This window comes from Emydura macquarii, unplaced genomic scaffold, assembly GCF_026122565.2.
Source record: "Emydura macquarii macquarii isolate MOO-44397 ecotype Brisbane River unplaced genomic scaffold, CSIRO-AGI_Emac_v2 contig_2897, whole genome shotgun sequence".
Classification (NCBI taxonomy): domain Eukaryota; kingdom Metazoa; phylum Chordata; order Testudines; family Chelidae; genus Emydura; species Emydura macquarii.
Window position 1 is genome coordinate 2,608,355 of NW_027133034.1, and position 15,153 is coordinate 2,623,507.

The 15,153-nt window shown below is 39.2% G+C and overlaps 1 protein-coding gene across 3 annotated transcripts in view; it reads left to right on the forward strand.

Annotated features, from left to right (window-relative positions):
• The first annotated feature begins 665 nt into the window (after nt 1–665).
• SMC5 (structural maintenance of chromosomes 5) overlaps nt 666–15,153 on the forward strand; it is an 81,787-nt gene continuing 67,299 nt past the window's right edge. For 2 of the 3 annotated variants that reach the window (XR_010923869.1, XM_067568820.1), the window contains exons 1-6: nt 666–919; nt 1,649–1,790; nt 4,418–4,470; nt 11,588–11,750; nt 12,863–12,997; nt 14,973–15,113. Coding sequence is in view for 2 of the 3 variants with exons in the window: in XM_067568820.1 (XP_067424921.1) it covers nt 744–919; nt 1,649–1,790; nt 4,418–4,470; nt 11,588–11,750; nt 12,863–12,997; nt 14,973–15,113 (810 nt within the window). In the remaining variant the exon portion in view is untranslated. The remainder of the gene's footprint in view (nt 920–1,648; nt 1,791–4,417; nt 4,471–11,587; nt 11,751–12,862; nt 12,998–14,972; nt 15,114–15,153) is intronic. The other variant, XM_067568819.1, reaches the window with a different exon arrangement.

Sequence of the window (15,153 nt, forward strand, 5' to 3'; positions counted from 1 at the left end):
ACCTCGCACCAGAGAGCGCGCCGCGGGAGGGCGGGACGCTCCCGGCATGCAATTCTCACCCGGCCTTAGCAAAAGGCAGGGGGCGCCCGCTCGGCCACGCTGCATGCTGGGCCATGTAGTCTTCGATAGCCGCCCTGCGGGCTGTGACGTAGTGTGAGGTCGGGAGGACCCCGCTGTGATTCCCTCTTATGCAAATGAGGCGCAGCGTCTACGCGGAGACAGGGCCCCCTCCGCCAGTTCTGTCAACACATCTCCCTCAGGAGGGCTATCAGAGCCCGCCCCTCTGCCGATAACCACCAATGACACACCCAGGAATGCACCACGTGCCCGAGCAGGCTGGCTGGTGGGCTCTCCCCCCCATCAGTCTTGCTAACGGAGTGCGCCTTCCTAGTGAACTGAAAGTAACGAACTGGCCCAACCCGCTCCGTCGCTCAGCCACTGAGGCTTCTTGTTACGCCTACTCTCTCTTCTTCAGCCAATAGGAGTTGGGTCGCGCTCTGTCAGCCAGTGGGAATCCTCGCCAGGCACGTCCGCCCTCCATTAGCCAATCAGCCCGGTGTTGCATTAGCCAATGGAATATGCCTCTCCCCGGCCGTCGCGCTGTCTCTACCCATGGGAATAGGGCGAGCGGCGCATGTCGGCTCATTTCATGTTCACAACTGCGCGGGCGCCGCTAAGACACCAGCCGCAGCAGTCAGCGGGCGGTGCTGGCGGTGCTGCTGCCGCTTCAGTTTGACGCGAAGATGGCGGCCCCGGGGAAACGGAAACTGGGAGCCGCCGCTCTCAGCGAGAACAGCAGCTGTGCCGAGCGGAGTAAGCGAGGCTCGGGCGCTGCCGGACCGGTGGGAAACAGCCGGGGGCAGCCGCAGTCGCCTTTCGTGGAGGGCTCTGTAGTCAGGGTCACCATGGAGAACTTCCTGTGAGTGCGGCGCTCCCTGCTGCCGGGGTGGGCCTGGGACAAGGGAGGCGGCGGCGCACTGCTGGGAGCGCGAGCTCGTGTTGGGGGGCTACGGCTGCGCGGCGCTTGCTGGGCGCCGCCGGCGGGGCTCTGCCGGCCAATGTCCTGCCGGCAGCTCTGCCCGTCAGCTCTGGCGATCGCTTGGGGCGGCGGGGGTCCCAGGCACTCGGCTAAGGGCCCAGTCCCGGGAGAGAGGGGATCAAGACTTAGAAATAATCAACTGAACAAGAAGTATTTAAATCAGCCTTGCAAAATTAAACTTGTCCATTTTCCCAAAATGACTTTTTTTGGGGGGGGGGGGGGGACAGGTGAATAAAATATTAAGGATAAAATCCTGTCTTCATTGATGTCAAGAGGGGCTTTGCAATTGATTCAGTGGAGCCAGGATTTTAGCTTAAGTTTTTCGTTCTCCACAGTTGTCATGAAAGGATAGGCAGTATATTTTCATTACACCCTGTTAAATTATATGGGTTTAGTTTTTTCCCCATGTGTTGAGCTTTTCTTTTCTACAAAACAATATTTTGGAAAGACTTAAAACTTATCTGCAATATTGTTGGAAGTATTGCTTTGTCTTATTTAAAACAGTGTCAGAATGGAGCTGGGTCAAATATGTTTGTTTTTCGTGAAATTGTGATGAATTTTTCTGGTCCATAGCACTGTCTAGTAGCCTAAAATGATATTTTCTTTCAGAACATATGATAATTGTGAAGTGTCTCCAGGACCCCATTTGAACATGATAGTAGGAGCCAATGGAACAGGAAAGTCAAGCATTGTCTGTGCTATCTGTCTGGGATTGGCAGGAAAACCTTCTTTCATAGGGCGTGCAGACAAGGTGAGTGCAAATTTTTGAGATATAGACATTTAACTTAGTCATTTAGGGCCCAGTCCAGCAAGAATAACTAATCATGTGCTTTGTAAACTCCAGGTGGATAACAACATCTCAGCAGGTCAGTCTGCTGCAGAAGCAAAACCTCCCTGAATTGTCCAGTTCTGCTGCAGATTTACCAAGGGATCTGCAGCTGTAATGTTGATCTGCTTATCAACCTGACTGAGCCCTTGTGTTCAGTTTGGAAGCACTTGATTCATGTTGGGACCCTCTTAAAATTTTCAGCTAACGCAACCTAATTAGAGAAATTGAAGCATGCTCAGTCTGTTATCTGACCAGCTGGGGTCTGATATTAGTGTGTTCAGGAATTGATACGACACTTGTTTGATAATGACAGAAAGGCTTTAATTGCTACACTTATAAAATGAGCCCCCAAACCAAAAGTCCAGTATATATTAGCTGCAAGAGCAATTTTCCTTACCAATGCAGGCAAGAGGTGGTGGTTTCAATTCTTGACAGTTTCTCTGGGAGCTTGGATCCATAATCTCAGAAGAAAGCTGGGTGAGATGACAGTTCTGTGTCTGGAATGATTTCTCAGTCTTGAAGCAGACTTGCTAGTGGGCTTGCTTCCCTCTTTATACTCTTAAATTCAGTGTTTTTCAAAGCATTTTTGGTAATTACATGAGAGAACAAAGGAAATCCAAACAAAAACAGGGAAAAGACCTACATCTTTCTAAGAAGGTGTTAGCTGCTTGGATTCTGTTTAATCAACAATCCAGCACTTGTTTGTCACAAGGTTCTACCCTTTCCTAACAAAAGGGGGTTGGGGTTTGCCGAGATGAAAACTGAATAATACATGAGGTGGTACCCATCAGAAGATAGGCTCAAAAGGTATGCTTGGAAAAATATGGAGCCACTGAGGTCTAGATGAGTTAATTACAGAAGATAATTTTGTTAGGGAGGCTGGTCAGTCAAGAGGGGCCATTAATCATATGAAATGCAGTTACCCTGATGAAATACCAGTCATGCTTAAAGAAGAAAACAGTAAATATGTGATGCAATAAAAACAATACTTCTTTTCAAAAAGGGATTCCAGCCACCGCCATACTTTTGCAATATGCTTCTTATTAGTACTATTTGGTAATTTAATTTTATACGTAGGCCCAGCCTAGTCTGAATTTCATGGTCTTACAAGTCCTTCATGCAAGGAGGGGAAGACTTTAGGTTGTATGAGTAGTGTTAATTCTTACATTTTCTAACTTTTGGGTGTTTCAGTTTACTACTTTAATCACTTTTTAGCAGACTTTTCATAATAACTTCCAAAATGCATGGTATCTGTGAAAGTCAAATATGCTGATTTCTTGATTAATATCAAAGCATGAAGTCCCTGTTAGGGCTTTGTGTTAGAGAGTAAATTAGATGAATTTTTAGTACATAATACTTTTCGGTAAGAGCCCTTATAGAAAATTGAAGTGTGTTATTGACATCATTATGGGCAATATGAACACTCTTACTCCAGAATGAGAATGCCTTGTTCCTGTTTATCTTAATGCACTTTTGATGTATGTTAAATTAAGCAGAAGCAAAGCACTCTTATTCCCAAGTAGGAATGTCAACATACAGGGTTAATTGGGAACCACTTCATGTGTAGAGAATCTCTAAATGTATTTCTTTGAGTGGCCTCTGCACATTCTGTTCATTTGTTGCAGAGACATTGCAGCCCTGATGGTGAAATGCTACAATGGGCACTGCTACAAGAAGCTTCCACCATCAGAGCTGCACTGTCAGCATATCCCATGAATGTGAATATGCAGAGTCCATCTTGAAGAATTCTGGTTACAGGTGAGTAAACCTTAATTTTTTCTTTGTTAATAATACATTTCTCTTTACAAAAGTGTAGTGTATAGTAAGTATATTGAAAGTGGACCTTTTGAATAGGCAATAGGATTTTTCTGGTCTACTTATTTGTTCGTGTGACCTTTTGGTATGTATTTCGCAAATTTAAGGGGGTATATTTAAAGTTGGTTTAGTGATAATGGATGCATTATATGACTGTTAGGAATTGTCTGGATTCCTTTAACTGTTTCAAACTTCTTAATAATTCTCTTTCTGGCCCTGCTCAGGGGGTTCAATTTTTGTGAAAATAGATGGGTTTGGGGTCAATTTAGTGCATTCATCTCCTCTCTTAATCACCTTCATTTGTATTTTCCAGCAGTAGGCAATATGACTTTGTCTGAAATTCCTTTTTCTGTGTAATTTGATTCAAGGACCAGTCTTGAAGCAGTTCACAAAGTACAGGAAACTGTTATAGAGCTCTTTGGATGAAAATGAGCTGTTCTCTTTCTTTCCCCTGTAGAAGAAACCGAGCTTTTAAAATGTTGTATAAAATTCTAGTTTATTCTTAATGAGCTTTTTGTTATTGCCCAGGCATAGTCTTTATTGTAACTACATGTGAGGGAATTGTATGCTTGGCAGCATTGTAAATTGGTACTAGTTATGGGCATATCTATTCCAAAGCAGTCATTATATCTGAATTGTCTTATAAGTGATTTTTTTTTAATATGATTTTTTGGTAGGTACCTTTTGTATTTAGTAGGCTAAAATACTGGTTTCTGCAACTTTTGATTTTGCAGGTTGGTCTGTATGTAAAGCGAGGGTGCTCTAAAGGCTCAGTTGAAATTGAATTGTAAGTACTAAAACCATTTTTGCTCACTTTACCTTGTTTCTGTTTATTAAAACAGATTTGTAAAAAGCTTTGTAGAGAGCACCTGTTAAAGCACTAGTAATTTGTGGTTTGTAAAGAGTAGTTTATCTAAGCACAAGCTTATTTAACACTTTAAAATTGATTAGATTAACTGGTTTATAAGAAATCATCCATTAGCTGACTAACAATTTGTCATATTCTGCTGCAGCTTGTCTAGTCTTAAAGGGAGGCTCCCACCATGCAAAAAAGGAAAGGAAAGTGGTATATAGAAAGCAGGTGCTTTGATTTAATTGTGTTAGATTTTGGTGTATATAATGTTCAGGTGAAGCAAATACTGTTTTCTTTAAACACTTATATCCATTAATATAATATGTAATTAAATCTGAATTGCTCTATAAGTAATAAAAATAAAATTAAAACTCTTCATGAACTTTTCTCCAACTTTAAATTGCAACATAACTTTGCATAGTACTTTGTTGTGTCCTTGCCTGAAAGTGCTTAAACTGAGCAAACAAACATGAAGGACAATAGACAGAAGGCTTGGGAGGTAGGGGAGACAGTATAAAGTAATAAATGGTAGCATAACATTTCCTGTAAACAAAAAGGGATCAAACAATTGGCCTCAAACCTGGATGGGGAGGTTGGCCGAAGACTGACCCATTCCAAAAATACTTTTTTTTTTTTTTTTTTTTTTTTTTTGAAAATAAGCATAGGAGGTGATATTAGATGATGATTAACAACTGAAAATGTTGCTTGGGTAGTAAAGAGATGCCAAGGTGACAGCTGATTACTTGAGGGAGGGGAGATAGAAGGTTATCCAGGTTCTTGGAAAAATGGTGAACCCTGGTAGAGAAGTTGATTCTAGGATAGAGAGTAACTGACCTGCCAACATCTGTGACTTGGTGGTGGGTGGGAATCTAGTTGCAGAGTTGGAGGAAGAAAGAAGAAATATGGAATGACTACTTATTCAGTTGAACGTGAGATTCTGTTGTCTATTGAACAAGAGCTCTGTGTAAGCTTGAAGCATGTCCTTCACCAATAGAGGTTGGTCCAATGAAAGATATTACCTCACCCACCTTTTGTTTCTAACAATATCATCGTCATTTGGTGTTGGTAGGATAACACAAGATAGTAGTCTTAAAAGACCCCAGGAGTGATCTCCTCAAATACTTTTTCGTGGGAAGTCGGTTCTGGATGTGTTCTAGGTTTTTCAAATGCTTCATACTTCATAAAAAATTATTTGCCTCGGAAGAGTAAATGTCTTTTCTTTCCCAGGGTTCAGTGGTATTTAGTGTGATGCTGGGCTGTCTGCAGATTGTTCTTGAAATACCATTCTAGCGATTGAGTAGAAGGCATTCTTTCCATCAGTGGTCTCACCCATAGACAAAAATGTGATGTCTTCACGCAATAAAACACTGCGGCTGACCCGGGTCAGCTGACATGGACTTGTGGGACTTGGGCTGGAGGCCTATAGAGTTGTAGTGTAGATTGTTAGGCTAGAGCCTGAGCTCTGAGACACTCTTCTCTCACGGAGTCTCAGAGCCTGGGCTCCAGCTCAAGCCCACATGTCTGCACTGCAATTTTCTAGCACTGCAGCCTGAGCCCAATGAGCTCAAGTCAGGTAACCTGAGCCAGCCAACAGGGTGTTATTGCAGTGTAGACATACCTATATTATCATCTCCTTAGTAGATAAGGATTCCAGCAGCATCAAGTGATACAACTCCATTTGAAATGAACACACGTGCTGGAGTTTTTGTACTTCAGTTTTTGCAGCACAAGTAATGAACCATCTAAGCTCATCATGGATTCTGCATCAATTATGAAGCTGTAGTATGTCAATTAATTGGAAGACCCAAATGGTGTAGCTGTGCAACAGAGCTTATATGCAGTGGTGTGATAATTTTGGAACTGTTAAATACTATGCACTCTGCAACTGAGAGGCACCTTCTTTAAATGTCTTCTGAAGGATGATATTAATTGTTGGCTGAATTATATACCTCTTTATCAACCAAAGGACAAATTTCCATACCAATTGGGGCTCAAAAGTAGCTGATGTCTGTAAATGACAATCACCTGGCTTTGAATAGTCTGAGGCTTTCATTTTGACTATTTCAGACCAAAGGATTGAAGCAGCATTTTGTGAAACCACTTGTACATTTCAAAGCTGTTCATCAGGCTCAATCACCAGATAAATATCCTCAAATCTTTGGATGACTAGAGTTCCTGCTTCAGATTACTAGCAGCTTCAATAGCATTAGCTAATGTTACTGTGTTCCACAGAGCAATGGTAGACTTGCCTTGTCCATGCTGTACATGGAATGAAATTGCAGAACCATAGTATTTTTCTAATCTTCCCTGTAATTTGCTGCTGGAATAGCTTGCAGTTTCTACATCTGAGTAGTAGGGCTTTATATCTTTGTAGCAGCTTAGACAAGAAAAGAACCTTCTTGTACATAAGATCATGGTCTATCCCTTCAATCAGCTGATGAAACAATGTCATAAGGTAATGGTAGCAGTGTAACTAAGATGGTTTTGCTTTGATTCGTTTTACTCAAGTGGGAAGAAAAGTGTGTTGAGTAATAAACTGCATCCATAACAAGCAAGTCTCCCATGGATATTCTGCACAACATGTTGTCATTACCTCCACTTTGAAGTGCTGCCTCCATTAGATTGGTGGTGCTCTCACCTTCCTTTGTGTTTTTTCTTAAGCAAACAGTGCAACAGGACCAATTGCTGCTTTCTCTGTTGGCTATAGAAGCAGGTGAACATGATGGTCTCTGATCAGATTCAGTCTGTTTTTTTTCATTCCTTGGTTATGTACAACTCTAACATGTGCCATATTTCTGAAAGCAGCCCCTGTAATAACGTATTGGTGGCCTATCATCCAAATTAGAAAACACATCCAGCAGCCACCAATACAGTTAATCTCTCCTGACTTTTGCTGCCAACACTGCAGAATTCTATCCAGCATTGGTTCCTTTTGGCAGTTTTTTGCAGTCTTTTGTTTTTCTTGAAAAATACATTTTTAAAGTTTGTGGAGAGTCTTTTTCTCTTTGTTGGAAGCTTAAAGGGGTTTGTACCGCCATGTCTTCATAGACTCCTCTAGAGGTAAATTCCCAAAGTATATAGTTAGCATGACCACCACTACTACCACCATTTTTCATTTTGTACAAGTATACAGACTTGTGCTTAATTAGATTTAAATATTAGTATCAAAGTTGCCATTTTTGTTTAGTGAGCAATTTGACTGAAGCCCAGTATGTATCTGTGAATTGTCATCTTTAATTCTAATACTCATTTGTGTATGAGTGTCACTTAATTAAAAAACTAGTTTATAAAATATTTCAAAGGCCAAAGATAGATGCAAAGGCAATTACAAATTAAAACCTTCCATGAGGCAGACTAGATGTTACATTGTATGTATTAAAGCTTATAAAGGGAGAAGCATTACATTAGGAATTCATGTATATTATTTGTGCCCACTGTGCAGTACAAGCTATGGACATGCAGTCTATTGCAACTGGCGTACTACCTTCAGTGCGACTATGATCTGGTCAGCACATTTTAATTGAAAGTATATAAAATACTAGAATTACTTGTGAGGTACTTTGACAATTAAAAATATGCAATGTGAAAACATTTCATGTTAATATATTACATAATGTTGATATTTGCCATACCTAAACAGCTTCGTCATTTCTGGGGGGGGAGGTTGGTCCATGCAAAACCAATAAAAATCTTTCAGTATGCTTTTGTTTCATACCTTTCACCAATAAATACCACATTAAGGTGTTGAAATTAATTTAAACAGTAAAAACTGTAGTCATAGTCATGTTGCAGTGCTTCTGGAACTGTGCCTCTCTTTCTCCTCTCCCCCCCACTCCCCCCCCCCCCCAAAAAAAAAAAAAAAAAAAAGACATTTTCTCATTCTGGGCACTACTGTTTTATCTTGCCTACAGACCTACAGCACTACTTGACAGCTACATGTTATACCTCATTTAAACATATGTAAAATAAGCTTCCAAATGATATAGGTGTGTGAAGAGTGGGTACATTTGATTTAAAAAAATATGGCCTTTTTTTGGAGAACTGCTGATCACCTATTGGAGTAAAATGCTGTTTTATGAAGGGAAAGAGAAAGGGGCAGGCTAATGGCATACAATTAACATACACACTAAAATGAGAGAGGGTGAGTAGGATCAGTGGAGTCTAAAATAGTATCTTATGTAGATGATATCCAGTTTACTGTGTGAAAGTCATACTTTCCTGTAATTTTCTTGATTTAACAAAAGTGTAGGGAAAAAATCTAACTAAGATCAAAAGATCAGTATCAGGTTAAATGGTGCATATAGGACTTGAGAAATTATCCAAAGGATTATCCAACAGTCAAAGGCTAATATAAAAGATAGATATGGGGATGAACAAGCAAAACGCTGTTGAGAATCACAGTCTCTCTGTCCTTCCCCTCTTCTGTAAATGGAGAGGGTTCTATTGCCAAAAATTGATGGTGGAACTCCACCTTTCACCTCTGTCTGTGGCTTGGAGTTTCTGACCAGTTGGCCTTCCCTTGCTTTCTCTATGCTATATCTCCCCTTATGGGCTCTGAGGGAGAAGGAATTGTTTTCCCTCATCCCAGAGCGTCCTGGCTATTTATTGTGAGGGTATAGTGTGGGGAAGACTAGCTCCTCAGTTTCTTTGAGTCCTCTCTTCTACCCTGCCCTTACCTCAAATAGCCATTGTGCTTGCGCTTAGTTCTCCCAAGTAGCAGAGTGAAAGTGATTCTTGACAATTTCATTTTCTTCAGGATCTTAATGGTAATTTCTGAACCATTAACAACTTTGGTCATTTTGTTTACCAAGTTTGTAAGCAGCAGCAGAGTACTAATGCTGTATGTGGACTTGTGAAGACAACTTTTCTGAAAGTTAACTAGGGCAATGATCATCTTCCAGGCTAGACCCTTCAAAATAGCTTAAGTTCTGTAGAAATGGGTTACTTAGACAACCTCTGTGGCAAGGATAGCCTTTTGCTTAATGTAGGAGAGGGGATTTTCAAAACACAAAGTGAAGGAGTGATCTTGGACACACACTGACTATACTGCCAAAGTCATAGGATGCCTGCAAGCCTTAAAGAGAGATCCTTAATTCTTTTCCAGGCTCAAATTTTCAAGACTTGTTTAGCTCCACTTTAGCACCTAAATGAAATGGCCAACAGAGTTCTCAAATGCTCAGCACCCATGGAGCAACATTTCTGAAAATTTGGCAACACCCATGTGCTAAGCCTGTTTGGAAACCTGGCCATTTCATTTAAGTGGCTAAATGGGAGCCACACTCTTTGAAATCCTGACCGCAGTTGTGAGTACTGAGCACATCTAAAAATCTGACCCCAAACCTTTTTTGAATTTTCCATACTCTTTCTCATAGAAAAGATCAACCTAATAACGATGCTACCTGCTTTACAAATTAACTGTGTTGCAGCATATAACCTTCAGTGAATCCCAGTATGGTATTTAGAGAGACTGTTCCAATAAGAAGTGGGACAGAGGACAGACGTTGCATGAGCCCTGTCAATACAATAATCAACACAAGATAGGATTTGGCTCCTAAATACGAAGCTATATCATTGGGCATTCAGTCTTGTGAAAAAGGCCAAAGTGAGACAGTTGGGGGCAGTTGGTGCTGCAATGGGTCACCAGGCCACACTTTTCTCTGGGAAGTAGTTAAGCAGGTCAAAGGGGATAAATTAAGAAACACAATCATATCTCACCTGAAGTATGGAGAGGGTCTGATGGTCTGTAGAGACTAATGTACTAGCTGCAGAAGTCCAGATTAGTAGGGAAATTTTCAGATGGAAGATTAGAATGAAGAAGTGATCAAATATGGGACTACTTGCAGATGGGACTCCTAATGCCCTATAGAATTTGAAATGTCTACCTCTCTGTGCCAGGTTGGGTGAATTTGACTCTAGGATCATAACTAAAATCAAGATCATGATGGATACAATGGTGAAGGATTCTTGACTGCTACTGTAATGGAATATCATTAATGACATGGTAGGCAGTTGTAAGGAAAGGCATAGGCTTCACAAAAAAGGGTATTCAAATCCCCATTCAAATTCAGATCTTTGTGCTGTTTTCCATGCAGCCCCTCATGCTTGGAATCCCATCTTCTCTTTCAAGTCCCTTCTTAAAATAAACATCTTCCAAAAGGCTTTATAAACCTAATTCTCTCCTTTTAAAGAATTGTTAACTGAATAGGCACTAGAAAAGTAAAATAAATTCTAAACTAAACTGATGGCAATTTCAAGATTGCATGCTGACTTCACTATTTATTTGCTTGCTGATGCATGTCATCCTCCATTTTTTGCTAATTAGATGGCAAGAATTTCAGTACAGGGAATCTTGTTGTTTGCATATTTATTTGTGAGATTTCTGGTATACTATTAGTTTTATATAAAAAGAGAATAAAAACCAAGAAATACTTGTTAGTTGGGTGATATAAGATTATTGTTGTCCTCAGAAATGGGTGTAATACGAATGGAATATACACACACATCTAAATCTGTACTATGCAGTAACATGGAACAATAGAAATTTCAGATATTTCAAACTTATAGCTACATGTATTTTTAATCTATTTACTACAGTTACTTTAGAGCTTGTTATATGTCGTGTTGCTACTGTTCACACATGTAAGAGTTTTTGAAACCGTTACCCTGATACATTCACATGAGTACTCTACTCATATGAATAATATCATTGGCTTCAGCTGAGTGAAGGTTTTTCAGGAACTAATGGGACTAGTGATGTGAACAAGGAGTATTTTTGTGAGTAATGGCTTGCAGGACTAATTCATCAACCTGTACCATTAGTTAATATGCAGCAATTCCTATTAAATTCTTGAATTTGGATATCTCTAGTATCCAGTGATTTTTGTATTAAAGTTTGAAACCTATTATTTACTTGCTACTGGTAGAGTTATTACCATCAGAAATTTTGGAGATTATTTTTTTATTTAAAGCAACAAGATGTGTTACCAGTATATGTATATTTCCAAAGTTGCTAAAAGTGTAAACACTTAATCTTTTTTTTCCTATTAAACAGGTTTAAGACACCTAGCAATCTTATTATCACGCGTGAGATTCATGTAGCAAATAATGCATCAGCATGGTTTGTCAATAAAAAGCCTTCAACCCTGAAAATAGTAGAGGAGCAGATTGCAGCCTTAAATATCCAAGTGGGCAATCTGTGCCAGTTTCTTCCTCAGGTAAGAGAGACGATAATAGCTATAAATGGAGGACGTTTTTTTTTTTTTTAATGGGTGGGGGGAGGGAAGGAGAAGGGGATTGTGATTTTTTTAAAAAGTGGCCTTTTAATAGAAGTAGCTCTTTGGAAGGACAAAAAGAATTTAAAAACAAACAAAAAAAACCCCACCCAAAACCCTAAATGTAACCATTGAATCATGAATGATTTTTAATATTTTTATGTGTATGGCATGCTTAATGTTTTAAGGCTCACTACTTTTGTCAAATTAGGTAATTTTGCTGGGCTTATGTGATCTTGGGCAAATCAATTTTTTCCTAAGTGAATTGGGACTGATGATATTTGCCCTAGGTGGGAAAGTACCTAGAGTCTATAGATGAAAAAGTAATCTGAAGTATTAAATATCTAAAATGCATTCTCAGAACAAAACCAAGAGGAATCTGGGTATGTTTGGAAAAAGAAAAGTAGCAGAGAGGTCCATCATGTAGGTGCTGGCTTCATAGCATGTCTGAACTTGAGAACACACACATTTCATTAGATGCTGTCTAGAGTACAGGGAAAAGGTGTCATTTTAAAACATGTTGGTCGACATGTTTTAATCAGACGGTGCTTAAACTATGTTAGTTAATGCAGTAGCTAGTTTTTTTTTTTTTAAATTTGTTTTTCAGTCTAGACTATGCCTTAGCAGAAAAATGACCTTAGAACAATCTTTGGGAATGTGGTAGAGTGAAAGTTTGAGCACTTAGATTTCCCAGGATGTTTTTGTTTATGCTTAGAGAAGTGTTCAAACTGATTCCCGGAAAACAAATTATGTCTATGGCTAACAATTATATTTTTAGCCAGGAGAACTATGAATAAATCACATGCTAACTACTTGTAAGGATACTGGGGGCATTTTGAGGGATTTTGGCTAATAGTTACAGGGCTGGCTATAATACATAGCTGAGGTGCATGTTTAATATTAATTTATGAGCTAACTTCCAAAGCTGTCTGACATGTAACTCTGTCATGTGCATGTTAACTTGAGATAGGCCAATATATTGCAATAAAATTTTACTTTGTTGCAATATTATAACAGATATGCAGCATTATTGGTATTTGGTTTCTGTTTTGCAGGACAAAGTTGGTGAATTTGCAAAACTGTCCAAGACTGAACTTCTTGAAGCCACAGAGAAATCAGTTGGCCCTCCAGAAATGTACCAGTTCCACTGTGAGCTAAAAAACTTCAGGGAACGAGAGAGAGAACTTGAGGTAAGTATCTACATAGTAGAGGGATAGTTGTAGGATGGATTTTCATAGACCTTCCTATTTCTTTGATTTTAAACAGCTCTGACCAATAAATAAGTTGACGTAGGTAGTTTTGTACTATGTGATGCTTTTACAAGAGTAATTGTTTGTTTTTGCCTTTTTATGCTCACTTGTACAATGGCATAATAAGGAAGTATTCATATTTAAAAGTTAGGCTTCTGGCTAGGGAAGATAGTGTCAATGTAGAGTTAACTGGCCAGTCTAGCAAAGGCCTTAAACTCAGTTCAGTGGCATATGTCTTCTGTATATAACACAATCACATCTAGTAACTTCCAAAATTTCAGGGAATGTTCTAGGCATAAATGTCCAGAACCTTTTTCAGATTTTCCCAAAAATCAATACTGAAAGGGAAAAAATAGGGGCATATGAAGCCTCTGTCATCTCATTAGCCCAGCCATAGCTTCAATCACTTCTGCAATTGTCTGTAGATCAAACAACTAATTAATGGCACCTATTAATGCTTACCAACATAACAGTACTCTATCTCATCTCTGCCTATCCTCCGAATAAAGTTTTTAATATGTTGACATAAATTATCATCCAGAAGAAGAATAATGGTGGGAGGAGTGGGGCTGAATGGGGGTGTGCACACAGCTCCTAGCTTAGGAGGTAGAACATTATATGACAAACAGTAACATTTAACTAGGTACTAGTGGGGGACACCAACCTAGTACTTAGTTAAATGTCACTTTGTTTGCCAGATAGTATTTTTATCATTTGTGTGATAACCTGTTAATCTACTAAACAAGATCGCTAAAGGCATTATAAAGAGGTGCAAAGCTAATAGTAATAAAATATCTCTTCTAATTAGTAGGGAAAGTGGAGATGTTTTGTTCAGTTAAGAATTCATTTAAGAAAAAGTAAAATGAGTAATGCAGCAATAAAACATTATTTCCTCCCTCTCCCCCTGACCAGTAGAGAATAATTTGTTTGATTAAAAAAAAAAACCAAAACATTTTCTTAAGATTGTTTGTTTGAATTACTCTTGTTACTTGTTGTTTGCAGTGTTGTAGCTGTGTTGATCCCAGGATATTAGAGAAACAAGGTGGGTGAGGTAATATCTTCTATTGGACTGAGTTCTGTTGGTGAAAGAGACAAGCTTTCGAACTTGTAGTCTTGAAAACTTGTCTCTTTCACCAACAGAACTTTAGTCAAAAAAAGATAATGCCTCACCCACCTTTCCTCTCATTACCTATATCAAACTTGAGTTTCTATGGCACAGGTATGTGGGAAAGATTGTCCTGCACCTTCCAGTACTGATAGGTGTCACTAGTGGTTTGTCTCCCTTTTTTTGAAGAATGAAATTCAGTTGCAATTAAAACACAAAAAGCTACTTTCCTAAAACTTCTGTTTTAATCTTTAATTTCTGCTCAGTTTACATACTTTTCATAATTGCGCCATACCCCATTTGTATTTAGTTCATTAGTCCATTAAGATCTATGCCTAAATAAATAGGAAGTTCATTTTGTTATATAAGTGCACACGCACACAATATGGTAAGGCTGTATTTAAATAACTTTGGAAAAGAGTTACATATATAACAATACATGTTGTATACTGCCCATAAGTTTGATATTGTTAATTCCAAATTTAGATATGTACCAATATGCATCAAGCCAATGTAATTGTAATTTCTCATTGTAAATAACCCAAAACATCAATATTGAATTCCCCGTGCCCTCCGCCTCCCCAAAAAACCACACCTGAACTGAGCAATAGAGCTAGTGGCTAGTTCCAAACAAACCCCATCCTGCATATAGAGAATGAACTAGGCTCAATTCTGTATTCACTAACAATCCAAACCACAGAAGTTACAGGAGCATTATCTGTCAGCATTTTCATAATTACTGCATACCCCATTTGTATTTAGTTATTTTAATAGAGCAAAGTAAATAGTGTAAAATATATTTTCTGACAGAGTTCACTGCAAGAGAAAACTAATTTCTTGGAGAAAATGAAGCAAAGGAATGAACGGTATAAGCAAGATGTGGAGAGATACTATGAACGCCAGCGTCATCTAGATATAATAGAGATGCTTGAGAGAAAAAGACCTTTGGTGGTAAGCTTTCCCTTCTCTTCCCCCCCCCCCCCCCCCCCCC